The following is a 15651-nucleotide window of genomic DNA, read 5'->3' as shown; positions in this document are numbered from 1 at the left end:
TGTGGCAAAATATGCCGCTCTCGCATCTGTTATTGTCAATTTTGATAAACGACAAAAATAATTTGTACGGGTCGGTTCTGTTAGTGTCAATTTTGATAAATGACAAAAATAAGTTCTACTGGTCGGATGAATGGTGGAAATTGGTGTCGAAAGTAATGTGCGACAAAATTTCATGTTATACTTACGTCATTTTAAAATTAATTTAAATAGGTAGCAGCAGCGGCTGGTCCATACAAGCCGATTCCCACCGGCTTGCCTAAAATTGATTACTTAGTAAAGTACCTAATGTTAAGGTCATGCGCGGATCCAGGGGGGTCATGGGGGTCATGACCCCCCCAGGAGCCTAAGTTTGCCATACAAATAAACCACGTGACCCCCCCTGGGGCCCCGGGCCTTTACCACGTGACCCCCCCGGGCACGAAGCTGGATCCGCGCTTGGTTAAGGTAGGTTTTTTTTTCTCAGTGTTGCATAGCAGAAATTTTCACCAGCCGCCACTGATAGGTAGATACACTGTCGTCTCAATGAGAAAAACCATAATAATGCAGTAACTGTAGATAGGTTTTATTTATTTTTCAGCAATAATACTTTTATTCTCCAATAGGGGTATTCACAATAAGTCAAGTTAATTTTGTTGAAAAATACAGTTTAAACTAAAACAAAACAATAATCAATCACAAAAATAAAAACAGTCATAGAATTTACTTTACTTAATGAATTAATAAGATAATAAATACCAAAAATACATAAAACAATTTAAAAAAAACTAAATCACAATATTAAGTTTTCGTAACAAAAGTAAAACACAAAAGAAAAATAATACAATTTATAAATAAATAAAATTAAAACAAAAAAGAACATGACCAGTGTCATGTTATTTTCCATTGTTGATTCCTAGCTTATTTGAAGGTGGAACTTATTTTTGAAGTATATTTATATAAGAATCGGGCCGCGAGAATGTTCATTACTGAGTTTATTTGTACCGTTATTAAGTTCTGGTATTTTTCATTTCATTCAAACGCTGTCAATTAAGCTTATTATTTGAAAACTGCGCGACGTTTTATGATAATACGTATTCTTAACTGGTTATTACGTTTACATAGTTAAAAACATCTTGTGTCAAATATTATGACTAATAATGTTGTGATTTAACATTTTGACAAGTAGAAACGTGTTTTCTAGTCTCGCCTGAGGTAGAAATTTTCCACTTTTAAATTTAGTATTATGATTCTAAATTAATTTAGGGGTAGTGTTACCACATTTAATATTTTAAATACCTACGATTTTGGGTCAGTTTGTCCTTTTGTTACCTCTTCGCGCTTCATCTATTGGACCGTGGAGTTCAAATTTTGTACAAAGAGGCAAAAAAAAACCGTTTAATAAAGTTCACGAGCCGAAAAACAAATGTCCTTTTCCTTCATGCCACAATACGTTGGAAAGGAACAAACGTTAAGGCTTATTAATTTGATTAACCTTTTATAACAAAAGGAAAGACAGTTTGATAACTTTTATCTCGGAAATTATTATATTGATGTAGATAAAGTTATACATGGAGCTGTACCAGGTCTCATTGACGAACTTGCGACCATCTCCGAGGCACTTTCGCCACTCCGTCCGCTTCTCCGCAGGTTTCTCCCAGTTCTGGTAGTCGATTTTGCGGCACTTGCTGACAAAAGGGAAAGAAGACAACATAGCGAAACGTCGCAGTCGGTTGCAAGCTTCCCTTGACAGCTATGTGGCAAAATATGCCGCTCTCGCATAGGTCTCTTTAATCATCAAAAGCGATGTCTCTCCTACATTGCACCATAAATTAGACGCTAAGGCCAGTATGTATGGAACTGTACATTTGCACAATAATTAATTCCTCTCATTATGCACCAGTCACATGAATTTAACTGTCATCACAGAATATATTTATATAATAGTACACTGTCATTACAGACGGGATGAAAGTTATATTTTCTTAAAGAACATTTTTTCGTCTCAAGCAAACTCATTTCCATTTGGCACCGCCATTACCACAGCCGTATGTAATATTACTTTCAAAATTACAAAATGAATATTTATCACATCGTTTTATTCTTATTTCGCATTTCTTTGTTCCAGAAAATGCCTTGAAAATGGAGAGACACACCGACGCGGCACGGCTCAATGTAATTCAGCGGAAATATGAAACTGACATAAGTAAACATGTATGTTGAGAAGTTTTATGAGAACATTAGAACTGAGACTGTGAAGAAAAAAAGGCAGTTGAAGATGGTACGAGAATTGAAAAGGATTGTTTAAGACTCGTAACGATGCAAAGAAGGAGTTCCAACGCTGTTTTGGAAGAAATTTTAGGAGAGAAAATAAAACGAGCGATATAAAAGGTGGGTAATTAGGTAAATAATGGGTGCGCTATTCGACTCCGGGAATTGTTAAGGTGCGCTCTTTTTGTATTATTTAGAGGAGGGAACTTAAGTGTAGATAAAAAGCTATAATAAAAGATACTAGAGTAGCTAAGTAGTGGAAACTAAACTTCAACATTGACCCTGATTTTTAACGGCTTGTTTTGTATTTATACTGGTTTTTTATGACTAGAGAGCGGATTTCAGGTAGTGATTTAAATATTAATATGGATATGACTCGCATAATTTATTTATTTTTCTACACACAAAAAATGTAGGTATCGGAACATAAAAATAAAACCGTTTTTTATGCTTTTGTATAGCTCTCTCTCTTTCTTTATTGTCGCAACAAGACTACGTTTCGATTACTATATTGGCTATACAACGTGTTTCACCATCCACTGAAAACCTGAAAACAGTTTGTTCAGAATCTAGAGTAGAATCGATTAGGCTATATTTTAATGCAGGTTGTTTTTTTGTATTGAGTTTTTATTTTTTGCGTGCCCCGTCTAAAAGTTACAAACGCAACAGTTACTAGTTACTACCGTATCATTGATAGAGGATTGCATAAGTATCTACTAATCTACTTGGTACTGTTTTAATACTGGCTGTTCTTTTTATTAAATATTGAATTGACAAAAGTTCTCTCTTCTGGCTCAGTGATAAGGTTCAATTTAGCATGGCAAAAATACGACAGTGCAGTTCCTATTACTACAAAGCAAATGTCAGTTGCCAATGTCACTACCTTATTTTAGGCAATAAGGGCTGTTTTTCTTATAATTTGTAACAAACTATCGCATTATCGACTTTTGTTCCAAACCCAGTTTGTATGACTGACAATTTTATTGATAAGATATCTAAAGCTTATGCCTTTGCAATAAGGATTACGAATTGCCAGTAATCTGTGTGGACCATGATGATACAATAACACTTCACACATACGTAAGCAACGAACGTAGAGTTCACATCAACTAGAAATTCGAAAATAAAAGAAACAGCAATATCTTTGGAAATAATACACCGATTTAAGAATAAATTCTCTAGACTAACTCTAAATAATAAAAATCTGTTCGGGTGTCTGAGGTTTTCAGTGGCTGGTGTAACACGTTGTATAGCGTCAAAAATCTATATTTTGCCATGTTATAGATGTAACATACCTACCTAATTATTTTTTAAACAACTGTAGGCAAATAAAAATTTCCTAAACTTTAGTGGCAATATACTGATGCCAATAAGGACCAATTAACAAATGAAAAATTAGCATTGATTTATAGTCTTAAGTCGGAGTGACATAGACTACTCGTCCTTATGTTATTCAAAAAATTAGACATACTGTTTCGTCAATCATCGCTGCAGACGTCATTTATAACTATTCCAATTTTTCCATGCAAATGGATGGAATTGAAAATAAATCTTTCACTCCATTAAATAATAATAAATATTGGGGACACCTTACAGATCAACTTAGCCCCAAACTAAGCAAAGCTTGTACTATCGGTGCTAAGCGACGATATAGAATAGAATAGAATAAATTTTATTCGTAAACACACAAAAGAGAAAAAATATTACAAATAGGAACACATAAAAACGAGAAGGTGCCACGAAATGGTTTAACCTCAGCATATTGCTGGCGACTTCCAGCGCTGATCTTCCGGTTAAACCATTCGGTGAAAAACAATCACGACAGGTAACATGAACAAAATTATAGAAAACAACATATTACATACAAAAAAGAAAGATATTACATGCTTTTTTAAAAACTATAACTACTTACTGAACGAATTATTTACAATGTTTGATTATCTGGGTAAGTCAACAGTATCGTACCGTATATACATACTTAAACATATCTCAAGCTCAGCGGGAGTTGATATATTTAACGATACACCAGTAAAATTCAAAAGGAAAGTGACAAAATATTTTAGCACACTGGGTATCACATAGTACCATATACAGCCACCAATACCTTAAAATGCGTAATATACATACATACATACATACATACATACATACATACATACAATCACACCTGTATCCCATAAAGGGTTAGGCAGAGCACGTGAAACTACTAAAGCTTCAGGGCCACTCTTGGCAAATAAGGGGTTAAAAGAAAACGAAACTGTGGCATTGCAGTGACAGGTTGCCAGCCTCTCGCCTACACCACAATTTAACCCAATAATGTATTATATATGCGTAATATAATATATTATAATAGTTACCAAATAACCTGTCTTCTTTTTTTTGTATTGAAATGTAGGTAGTAAAACTAAAATTTTTTTTGTAATTTAATGGACCGGTATTAAATTATGTACTTATTAGGTAATAATAAGTTTAGGTATTGCATGTTTAGTTGTAGTTCACTGGTAAAAGACACCTATGTAAGTTGTGGTTACCTATAATTGGATAAGCATCAGTTTAGAATTTTGTAACTAGATTTAAGAGCATGTAAGATGTATTATCTGTTGGTAATCCTAAATAAATAAAATAAAATAGGTAAATACATACTTATATACATCATAGAAAACATCCATGACTCAGAAACAAATATCTGTGCTCTTCGCACAAATAAATATCCTTACCGGGATTCGAACCCAGGACCGCGGCTTAGCAGGCAGGGTCACTACCGACTGAGTCAAACCATCCTTACTTTAACTACATATTAAATTTGTTTCAGACGACTGATGGCAAATGAAATCTTCCAAAACGTTAGCGCCAACGCTAGCGGCAGCAATGTCCCCGACGCCGGCGACTCCGGCGTGTTCTTCAAGCTACGAGTCAGCGTGCTGCTGCTCATCGTCATCATGGCGGTGCTGGGCAACCTGCTCGTCATCGTCTCTGTTATGAGACACAGGTATTTCCTTAATTATATCTATTCTAATATTGTTTTAATCATCGTCTCTGTTATGAGACATAGGTACGTCTTTAAAAATATCCTGGTACAACTCTATCCTGATCAGAATTGGATTAGCGTTGGCAGGTTTGATAATCATGTTATTCGAATATCATCAATGTCCGTAATACTATAAAGACATTTCATCTTTACCGCTGTGAATATTTTTGTGACCATCAATATCACTGTACCTAAATATGATTATTATATGTATCTTAAACTGAATTACAATTTAAATACGATTTTTTTGGAATTTATCATTGTTAAATAAATGAAATTGTCTCGTGCACCATCTATTATGTCTCTGCATATTTTAATTAACAGTTTAATTTTTTCAATTCAAATCCTGTATTGACAGTAAAATGCTTCCAGTGTTAACAATTAAGTAGACAAAAACTAAATGTTTATAATTTTTTTCTTTACAGAAAACTACGAGTCATCACAAACTACTTCGTAGTATCACTGGCCTTCGCTGACATCCTAGTAGCTATGGTGGTCATGCCATTCAACTTCAGCGTGCAATTCTACGATGAATGGCGGTTCGGGTCCGTCATCTGCGACCTTTGGAACTCTTCAGACGTCTACTTCACATCTACATCGATATTGCATCTCTGCTGCATATCCGTTGACAGATACTACGCTATTGTGAAGCCGCTGAAATATCCCATCAAGATGACTAAAAAGGTAATTATTTGGTTGTTTATTGGTGTTGTTTTCGTTTGGTGTTATGATCACAGTCATTGTTTCATCTATCTTTAGATAGTGCATGATAATATTTTCTAAATTTAGTTCTGACGCAGCTTTTAACATTTTAGAAAATATTTTAGCAGCAAAATTACTTGTAAATTTAAGTATTTTAAATGTTTCACGGTTAGTTTTTTAGACTTATATTGACCGGGATATAGACCGTGATTAACTTTTCGATTTATATTGACCATTTATTGATTGATTTTTCCCGTGATCATGATGCATGCAACTGTGTTGAAATATCGGGACCTCATAGAAATCAAAAAGATAATCAGTCATGGTCTATATCCCGGTCAATATAAGTCTAATACTTGAAAATTTGTATAAACGAAGCCACAGATGGACGATTGGAGCTAAAGCTGTATTGCAAATTAAAATTTTTAACTGTAGTGAGAATTTTCACACTATCCCATACCAAAGTAATTAGAAAGCGAATGCACCTGGCAAAAGGACAAGTGCGCCATTGACCCACTTTGTACGAAATTCACTGCTCTAATTCCGACGCCATTACCTAGACAGCAATAATGATTTGTGCTTTGCTCCGCCGCTTTCTGCCCACAAATTGTATCTAAGTTATGATTTACTGGGTCTAGCTGAAAATTATATTCTGGACTGCGTCCCTCTGGGTTGAGTTTATCTTCGTATTACAGTGTATATGTTTAAATAGAGTAAAATGAGAGTTATTTTCAACAAAAATATTCGGTTATTAAATTGAAATATTATATTGAACATGTTGATACGCGTACATTTTTCTTTTATTGGGTTGCGGTTGGTTGCTTTTTGGAAGCATGCGGGGTTTTTATTGGTGCATGATAAAACGAGAAAAAATCATCAATTGGTTTTGCTTTGCAGTAAAAATAGTGCATGAACGATTTTTATTTGTGGTATCATCAAGTAATGCATGCGGAGTACGGACATTGAAGCTGGATGCTGTGAAGGTGTAGAGAAAAGAACAAGAAAGTTCAAAACCATTTTTGCTTTCAGATGGCATTCGTCATGTTAGCAGCAACATGGCTAAGTCCAGTCACAATATCTTACGCCCCAATCTTCATGGGGTGGTACACAACGAAAAAACACTTAGATGAACGAGAACTCCCACAGAACGCCCATAAATGTGACTGGGTGGTCAATAAGCCATACGCCGTGATATCCAGCTCGATATCCTTCTGGATACCTTGCACTATCATGATCTTCACGTACCTAGCAATATTCAAAGAAGCCAACAGACAGGAGAAGGCGCTCCATGCACGAGCTGGCAACGCCATGCTCATGCATAGACATTCAAGAGAAGTCGGAGATAAAAACGGTGCTTTGCACATAAACGCAAACACACCAACTAAAGATAGGAACATACTAAAGATGAAGAGAGAGCATAAAGCAGCTAGAACTTTAGGGATTATCATGGGAGCGTTCATCCTCTGTTGGCTCCCGTTCTTCTTATTCTACATAACTACAGCATTGTGTACAACCTGCACATATCCAGAAGTGCTGACAGTTATCATGTTCTGGACTGGTTATTTCAATTCAGCGTTAAATCCGATTATTTACGCGTATTTCAACAGAGACTTTAGAAATGCCTTTAAAAATACTTTAGCGTGTGCGTTCTGCAGTTTTTGTAAAAGGAACGCATCGGATCTGGATGCCATGGAGAGATTAGATCGGCGAGGGTCCGCCAACCTGAGGGTGCCCGCGGCTTCGAGACGGGCTTCAGACCTGGCATCACTTTGAAAACCCAGAAACTCTAACGAATCGTGTGTGTAACTCTAGTAGTCAACGAATGGCCAGTGTACTTAGATTAGTAGTGACTGATAAGTTCAGTGAAAATTTGTATAGACTTTCAAGTATTTAAAGTGTAAGTAGGGAAGTAGTAGTAATTATAGCATTGTCAACTGTTATTTCTACTTGTTTTATTTAATTTAATTTATATGTAACTGACAGTGCTTAAAATTAATCAGGACTAACAATATCAGAAGTGGAATTTCAGTTCGTTATTACCAGTGATCGGTTTTTTGGATTCACCCTCGCGGGATATCAAGTAGAAAAGTTAATATTGATACGACGAAATTATCTCTATGGAACTTTTTACTCTTACATGGCAACCAGTTGAGACAAAAACTTCTATTCTTTTCCTAATTCTCTACACTCTATTAAGCAAAATATATTAGAACCTCCACAAAGTATTACCTTACATCTATCATGATATTCATGATGGAAAAAATACTTCAAAATCTTGACATTGACATTTCATTATTTTCTTTGGATTTCAGTGACATTGTACATATTTTTTTGCCTTTTCTAACAACATTAAGCCCGGATTCCCGGGGCATATCCATACTAACATAATGATTGAGGTCGTTCACCCCATGTCGAATCCAAAAAACCGATCACTGGTTATTACTGACTGGAGCTTAAATGTAATTAATTGATTCATTATTCGTTCAGAAGTGGACACTTAACGAGTTGTGTAATAACCAATAATAGCAGACCTGAATCTGTGTGACCTGAATACCCTGTACAGCTAATATAAATTTATCTTTGATATTTATATAAACTTTATTTGAAGTGTGGATGTTGAAATAGGCTGATAAAGAGTTTAGAGGCCTAATTTGAAAGCCAAAGTAATAATGTAAATATAGATTAAGATTAAACTATAAATACATTTAAATTAAATGTTAGATATAGAACCAATGTAATTATAGAAATTTAAATAAAATACATAGGAAAATAGCGAACTGAAAATATGTTTAAAAAAATATATTGTATAATAGAATAAACCTTAAAATATGATAAAACTTTTTTTAAATAGTCGGTTTGAACAACGTACATTTAGATACAAATATAATTTATATTTTGTGTTAAGCACCCAAACTAGTCAGTTTTGATTTGTGTTTAATAATTTTAATACTAAAATATCCATTAGGTTGACTTTATAATTATAATAATTATGGAAAATACTGTATAAATCAGCGAGTTTGTATATTTAATTGTTATGTTCTTGTACTTATCAGTTTTAATATAGATGTTGTTATTATTAGTGTTAACTATAGTGTTAATTATTTTTTTAATTTTATTGCTTAATCATCACAATAAAATAGGTACTATTATTATTTTCTAATAGATACATTTTTTGAAGGTTGGAGATGTTAAAATAAATACTTTAAAAAATTTAATAGAAATGTAAATATTATACGTAAGATAATCAAATTATTGATATAGATATTAGTATAAACACAGTCGTTAGTTTTTAATTATTTTATTTTAACTTTGATAGGAAGATACGGTAAAGATATGGGGACAAATAACGCTTCAATAGAAAAAAAAAACGATTTTTAAAATAATTATCGATGTGCTACAATTAACTTTTTAACAAATCCGTTAGATTTGGTGTGTCAGTGTTGTGTCAAATCTGTTTTAAACTTAGTAGGTTTTTAAATATAAAAATGACTAACTTACTAATAGCAAATATTCTGTATCTTGGCTTCCCTTTAAAATTTCATTTATTTTTTTGTATTTTTAAAATACAATATTAATATTTTAGTTTTGAAATAACCACTTATCTACAATAATATTTTTTTCATAATTATGCAGATAAAAGAGTGTTATCCTTTAAATAACTTTTGAGACAATCAATAACTGTAACTTAAAAATTACCAAAAGTTGTAAAGCAAATTGTTCAAACTTGCTTTTTCTATACAATGCCTTTTCTGCTATGAACGAATAAGTGTACATTTGTTTGATCCGAAGTTAACACATTTATTTGCCCTCTTAAAACGCTAATGTAAATTCAATGTGTCTTCCTTTTGAATAAGTAATTAAGGCTCAAAACTTATATAATTAAATATAGAATTCTGAAAAAACTAGGTACATAACGAATTTTTAATAAAATTATTAATAGCAAAAATTTTAGCATCAATTGTAGATCTGCGTCGAAACGTATTGTGTATTTTAGAAAATGAAGTATCATTGGAATATAAAGGAAATTATATTTCCTAAAATAATAGTAGTTAGGAACTATTTAGTACTAAACCTTGTATCTTTTTGGTATGTCATTTTAAGAATTTCGAAATGTCACTGGTTCTCGCATATATAGTATATTAAAATGTCGCATATGGGCTGTAAATGTAAAAAAAGTAATAATAAATGGTTGTGACTCCTTTAGATGTACTATGTTCTAACAATCAATCATATCTCTGAAATTGTATTTTTGTTACCTAAATATTTATTTTCTATAACAACTAACAAATTTTAACATTCATATAATCTTTTGATTTATTATTAAAACTGTGTTATAACATTAACTTAGGATTTTCTGGTAATACCTTCATGAGTATTTTTTTTTAAACTTGCTAAATATTTAGTTTGACATTAAAGTTTGGTTGATATCCGTCCAAAGTTTCTTGATAATTTCTATCTATTATCTTCTAGCTTGATGTACTCAAACGATATTATAATATATGTGTTAGCTTGGAGTATTTTGTAGTAAATGCATAAATGTGAAATTAAATGTGTAAATATCTGTGAAATGGCATTACCATAGTCACTTATCAGTTTTAATATTAGACGTTTTCATACAAATTAGTTAAACCCTTTAGCCTGGTTAACGATATAGGTAAATGTTAACAACACAGCAATATTTAACTTTAAATACAATAATAGAATGTATTTTATGGGTATTATTAAAAAAAATATTAATGTTTCACATCGATAGTCATACAGAAATTATATTCATTTATTGTCAATTGAAATATTCTGTTCATGACATACAATGGCCGCGCATAAAATTCGTGTCTCCCTGTGACACTCACGTACGAATTTACAAGTGATCTAGGAACTAGTTCTATACCAGAAGCGAGTAAGCGTCGCATCGCATCTGTTTTATTTACACGGAAGCGACTATCTTTTGTTCTTTTTCTCCTCACTAGCTCGGAAACACGTGTTTTGTCCTTTAATACCAGCGGGTAAAAACGCATTTTATCCACTTGTGGGTAAAGTAATTTGACCTTGAATATAGTCAAATTAACTGCTTTAAAATTTATAAAAGTAGGTGAATCTAGTAATAAAGATGATTTACCACCTGTGGAACTACTTGAAACAGTGATAAACGCATTTTTTGCGTTGTAGTTTCCTCGCTATAGTAAGGGGAAAAGTTTTGTGTTACACTCGGGTGCAAATGTATTTTACTTCTCGTGTGTTATAAAACTCGCAAGTTCAGGATTCTATTCTCGAACCACTTGCTTCGCTCGTGGTTCAACTATAGAATCCTTTCACTTGCTCGTTTTTCAATTCCACACTCGGCGTTAAAATACAACTTTGCCCCCTTGTATAACAAATAACTATTCTATCGCCAATAGCTCATCGCTTACTTGGTTTTCGTGGGACCAATGCCTAAAGCACTTGTAAATTCAAACAGTGCCTTAGAATGGCAACACGTCAAACGTGGCTCACGGAAAGCCCTCAGTTTAGCTTGCGATGTCTCGAGTTTGATACGCATGTGGCGCCATCTCTCGAAAGATAATTGAATCATGTGCAATCTGTATGTAGTAAAATATTAATGACTTTTTCAAACGTTTATAATATTTTATTTCATGTGTCATTCTAACAACAAAATTTGAAAAATTGTGTGTTTAAGTTCTGAATGCTTTATTTATTTAGTCCTAACGATTAATCATATTTATTAAGTTTCTGTTACATCCTTTTTTGGACTGTGATAGCTTAGAACGTTAAAAATTCGAATAGTTTATCAGTCTTGTAATAGTATTATTAGCGAGCGATCACAAATTGTATTTATCATGTATTGACTCTCTAATGAATATTTATAATATTAATCATCCAAAGGTGAATTTAAGTATTTATTAGTTGTATATAATCCCTTAGTTGCAGATGTTAAATTATTGATTTTGAATATTATCATTGCTGGAGGGAAATAAACAATGTTATTTAAATTGTTTAAACTGAAGAAAGTGTGGTTTAGCCATTAGGTATTTATTATACCTAATAATGTGCGTGTAATCAAATGCTTTTTGCAAAATAAACGACGATTTCTTTCGTATATAATATGTTGTTGTTTTATTTCCATAATGTTAGATGGGTGCCTACTTACCTACATCCCATTCTACGAGACTTACTCGATGTCTATTTGCTCAATGATCCACCTAAAAGGTACCTATAACATTACGTGTCTATTCAAAAATATGAAGGAAGGAGGCCAATTTTATTCTAATTAGTATTGTGATATTAAAAGTATTATGAAAATTATGTCGGTCAGTAGATTACAACGTAACCTTACCAATGTAAAGAAAAACAAGTCATTTCAGACATCATTTTCTTGACACAATGGAAGTTTGATCTAATGCACCATAACCTCAAATATAGGATGTGTTGTCTGCAAAATGGATAAGATCTTAATTATATTCATATACATAAAATTAAAAAAATTACGTTTCAAAGGTATAATATTAATTAATAATTTATGTCAATCAATAATTAAGGTACAATGTAAATTTAGAAAATTTGAAAATTTTTTGAAACAAAATCAATGATTAATAAAACATAGAAACTACGAAAGAAAACTAAAATAGAGCTAAATAAAGCCCAAGTAGCGGTATTACAGTTGTCAATAAGTAAGGAAACAAATAACACACAAAACTGTTACCTGTTTGAAGACTAGACCAAGAACTAGACCAATTTTTATTTATTAAAGCATCTTCAAATACATCATTAAACTCTCATAATTTCATAAAAAATATTGTTTCTTGTATTTAAAGCATTAGTTTACATTCAGTAAAATAATTCCAGATGGCATACATCATGTTAGCCGCGACCTGGCTCAGTCCTGTCACGATCTCCTACGCCCCAATCTTCACAGGCTACTACACCACCGCCGAACACGCCTTGTCCAGAGAAAACAACACCAAGACCTGCGACTGGGTCGTCAACAAACCGTACGCGGTCATCTCCAGCTCTGTCTCCTTCTGGATCCCTTGCACCATCATGATCTTCACCTATGTCGCCATCTTCAGAGAAGCCAACAGACAAGAAAAAGCTATCGCTGGACATACAAGATTAATGCAAAGGCATTCCAGAGATATCAAGGATAAAAACATCTTGAATATGAAGAGGGAATATAAAGCAGCCAGGACGCTGGGAATCATCATGGGTGCTTTCATTATATGCTGGCTCCCATTCTTCCTGTTCTATGTTTCTACTTCTTTATGTGAAACTTGCAAGTATCCAGAAGTTATCAATCCTATTATGTTCTGGACTGGTTATTTCAATTCAGTGCTTAATCCTCTTATTTATGCGTATTTTAATAAGGAGTTTAGAAGTGCTTTTAAGAACACTTTGGCGTGTGCGTTTTGTAGTTATTGTAAGAAAGACGCGTTGGATTTGGATGCTCAAGAACGATTGGACAGACAAGGGTCTAATCATACAAGGATGTCGACTTCTATAAGAAGAATTGATTCAGATGTGTGAAATGTCTTTCAACTTTAAGGAGAAACATGTAAGATATTTTTCCTGAATGGTATTGATAAAAAAAACGGATAGCCGTAACAAAGTGTACAAGATTATGATAGCGTTTTTCTTTTAAAAACTTTTAAAAATGAAAATTTGCGTTTTCACATTAGAAAAACCTAAATTTCGGTTTTAAAAGAATTTATTTGAATGCGTTTTCAAAATTAATATTACCGAAAAGATAAGGTAACGATACGTTTTTAAATGATACGTGTTTGTATACAATGTAGTAATAAAATTTGAGATAACGATTTAAGTAACAGCTATGAGCTTCGAACGTAAATTATATTCTCAGCGTAGGTACATAATTATGTAGATAATTTATTTAATTTGATAAGTTGAATAAGAACAAAATCAATTGTACGTAAAATATTAATAAATTTATAGTTTTATACCTAAGGTAGATAGGGATGGATAAAGAAGTTACATAGTTAAATATAGGCCGTCAACTTAATTTTTAGATATTTAGAGTAAGTTAATATTTAGAGTAAGTTAACATTTAGAGTAAGCTTCTCAGTAATAAAGTTTATAGTTACTACAAACTTGAATCTCGTGTATAATTCTCAAAAAGCATTTTTAGTTCTTTTACAGTATTCTGTAAAACCTTTTTTATTGGGATCCATCCTAAAACATAATTATAAAGCTACAGGTACTTTTTACGCACACTTTTACCGTCACAACTTTACCATTCGTGTCAACTGTACCTGTGGTAAAAATAAAGTTGCCACGAAGGTAAAATTGCCGCGTTTGACTTTATTTTAATGCGTACTCATTTTGAACGTGTTTCAATATTTGATTGCTTTTTAAAAGCTTTCCAAATTAAAAACATTCTCTTTAGTAATGTTTGTTTCACGTGTATATAATTATGTCAAAGTTTTGTCGAAAATAACAGTCGTTCCCATGAAGTTTTTAAGTGCTTAATTGTATAGGAAGTAATATTCTTAGCATTGTAAGGTATAATTAAAAGATGCTTAATTTTATTCAAAGAAACGGGGACAAAATTACGCTTTAGATTAGAAATTATGTTTACAAAATTATCACTTAACAATAGTTTTTTAAATTATTTTAACCATTCTTTTGTGAAGTTATGGATACCTATGGTAATACTATATATACGAGTATAATTTGTACCATTGGGTCAAACTGAGGCATAATAAAATTATGTTGGTGGGCCATTTTTTTTTTCAAAGTTATCCATCACTTTTTTTGTAACATTTTACGCCATTAATACTCAGAATCGCGAGGTATTTCAATCCTGATAGGAGAAAAAAAATGTCCGAAGATTTCCATACATTTTTTCGAACCTTCCATTCCGTTACCGCCATACAAAATGTATGAAAAAAACCGGCCAAGAGCGTGTCGGGCCACGCTCAGTGTAGGGTTCCGTAGTTTTCCGTATTTTTCTCAAAAACTACTAAACCTATCAAGTTCAAAACAATTTTCCTAGAAAGTCTTTATAAAGTTTTACTTTTGTTTTTTTTTTTATATTTTTTAAACCTATGGTTCAAAAGTTAAAGGGGGGGGGACGCTCTTTTTTTTCCTTTAGGAGCGATTATTTCCGAAAATATTAAATCTAATCATAAAACGATCTTAGTAAACCCTTATTCATTTTTAAATACCTATCCAATAATATATCACACGTTGGGGTTAGAATGAAAAAAAATATCAGCCCCCACTTTACGTGTAGGGGGGGTACCCTAATAAAACATTTTTTCCCATTTTTTATTTTTGCACTTTGTTGGCGTGATTGATATTAGTACCAAATTTCAGCTTTCTAGTGCTAACGATTACTGAGATTATCCGCGGACGGACGGACGGACGGGCGGACAGACAGACATGGCGAAACTATAAGTCCGTTTTCACATTATCCGATCCGATATCGGATGTCGGAAGGATTTCAATAGAAAAAATCTAAGACGGCGCCTGTAATGTATGGGATATCGGTCCGACATCCGATATCGGATCGGATAATGTGAAAACGCACTAAGGGTTTCCTAGTTGACTACGGAACCCTAAAAAGGTAACGGAATGGAAAAAAAACCTTGGGACACTTTTTTTCTCCTATAAGAAGTGAAAGAGCTCGCGATTTTGAGTGGAAACCACCTAAAAATTTCCAA

At 32.9% G+C, this 15651-nt stretch overlaps 1 protein-coding gene across 3 annotated transcripts in view; it reads left to right on the top strand.

Moving 5' to 3' along the window:
• Window positions 1-14770, top strand: part of LOC125238385 (octopamine receptor beta-2R-like) — a 364864-nt gene extending 350094 nt beyond the window's left edge. The window contains exons 3-6 of one of the 3 annotated variants that reach the window (XM_048145699.1): window positions 2105-2367; window positions 5060-5236; window positions 5701-5959; window positions 12818-14770. In XM_048145699.1, the coding sequence (XP_048001656.1) occupies window positions 5067-5236; window positions 5701-5959; window positions 12818-13495 (1107 nt within the window). In that variant the 5' untranslated portion in view covers window positions 2105-2367; window positions 5060-5066 and the 3' untranslated portion in view covers window positions 13496-14770. Of the gene's footprint in view, window positions 1-2104; window positions 2368-5059; window positions 5237-5700; window positions 5960-7006; window positions 8878-12817 lie in introns of those variants that run through there. The other 2 variants (XM_048145698.1, XM_048145697.1) reach the window with 2 other exon arrangements.
• Window positions 14771-15651: the final 881 nt, after the last annotated feature.

Source organism: Leguminivora glycinivorella, chromosome 23 (genome assembly GCF_023078275.1).
Source record: "Leguminivora glycinivorella isolate SPB_JAAS2020 chromosome 23, LegGlyc_1.1, whole genome shotgun sequence".
In the NCBI taxonomy this organism is placed as follows: Eukaryota; Metazoa; Arthropoda; class Insecta; order Lepidoptera; family Tortricidae; genus Leguminivora; species Leguminivora glycinivorella.
The sequence above is the reverse complement of the archived record's forward strand: the minus strand, read 5'-3'. Positions and strand labels throughout refer to the sequence as shown.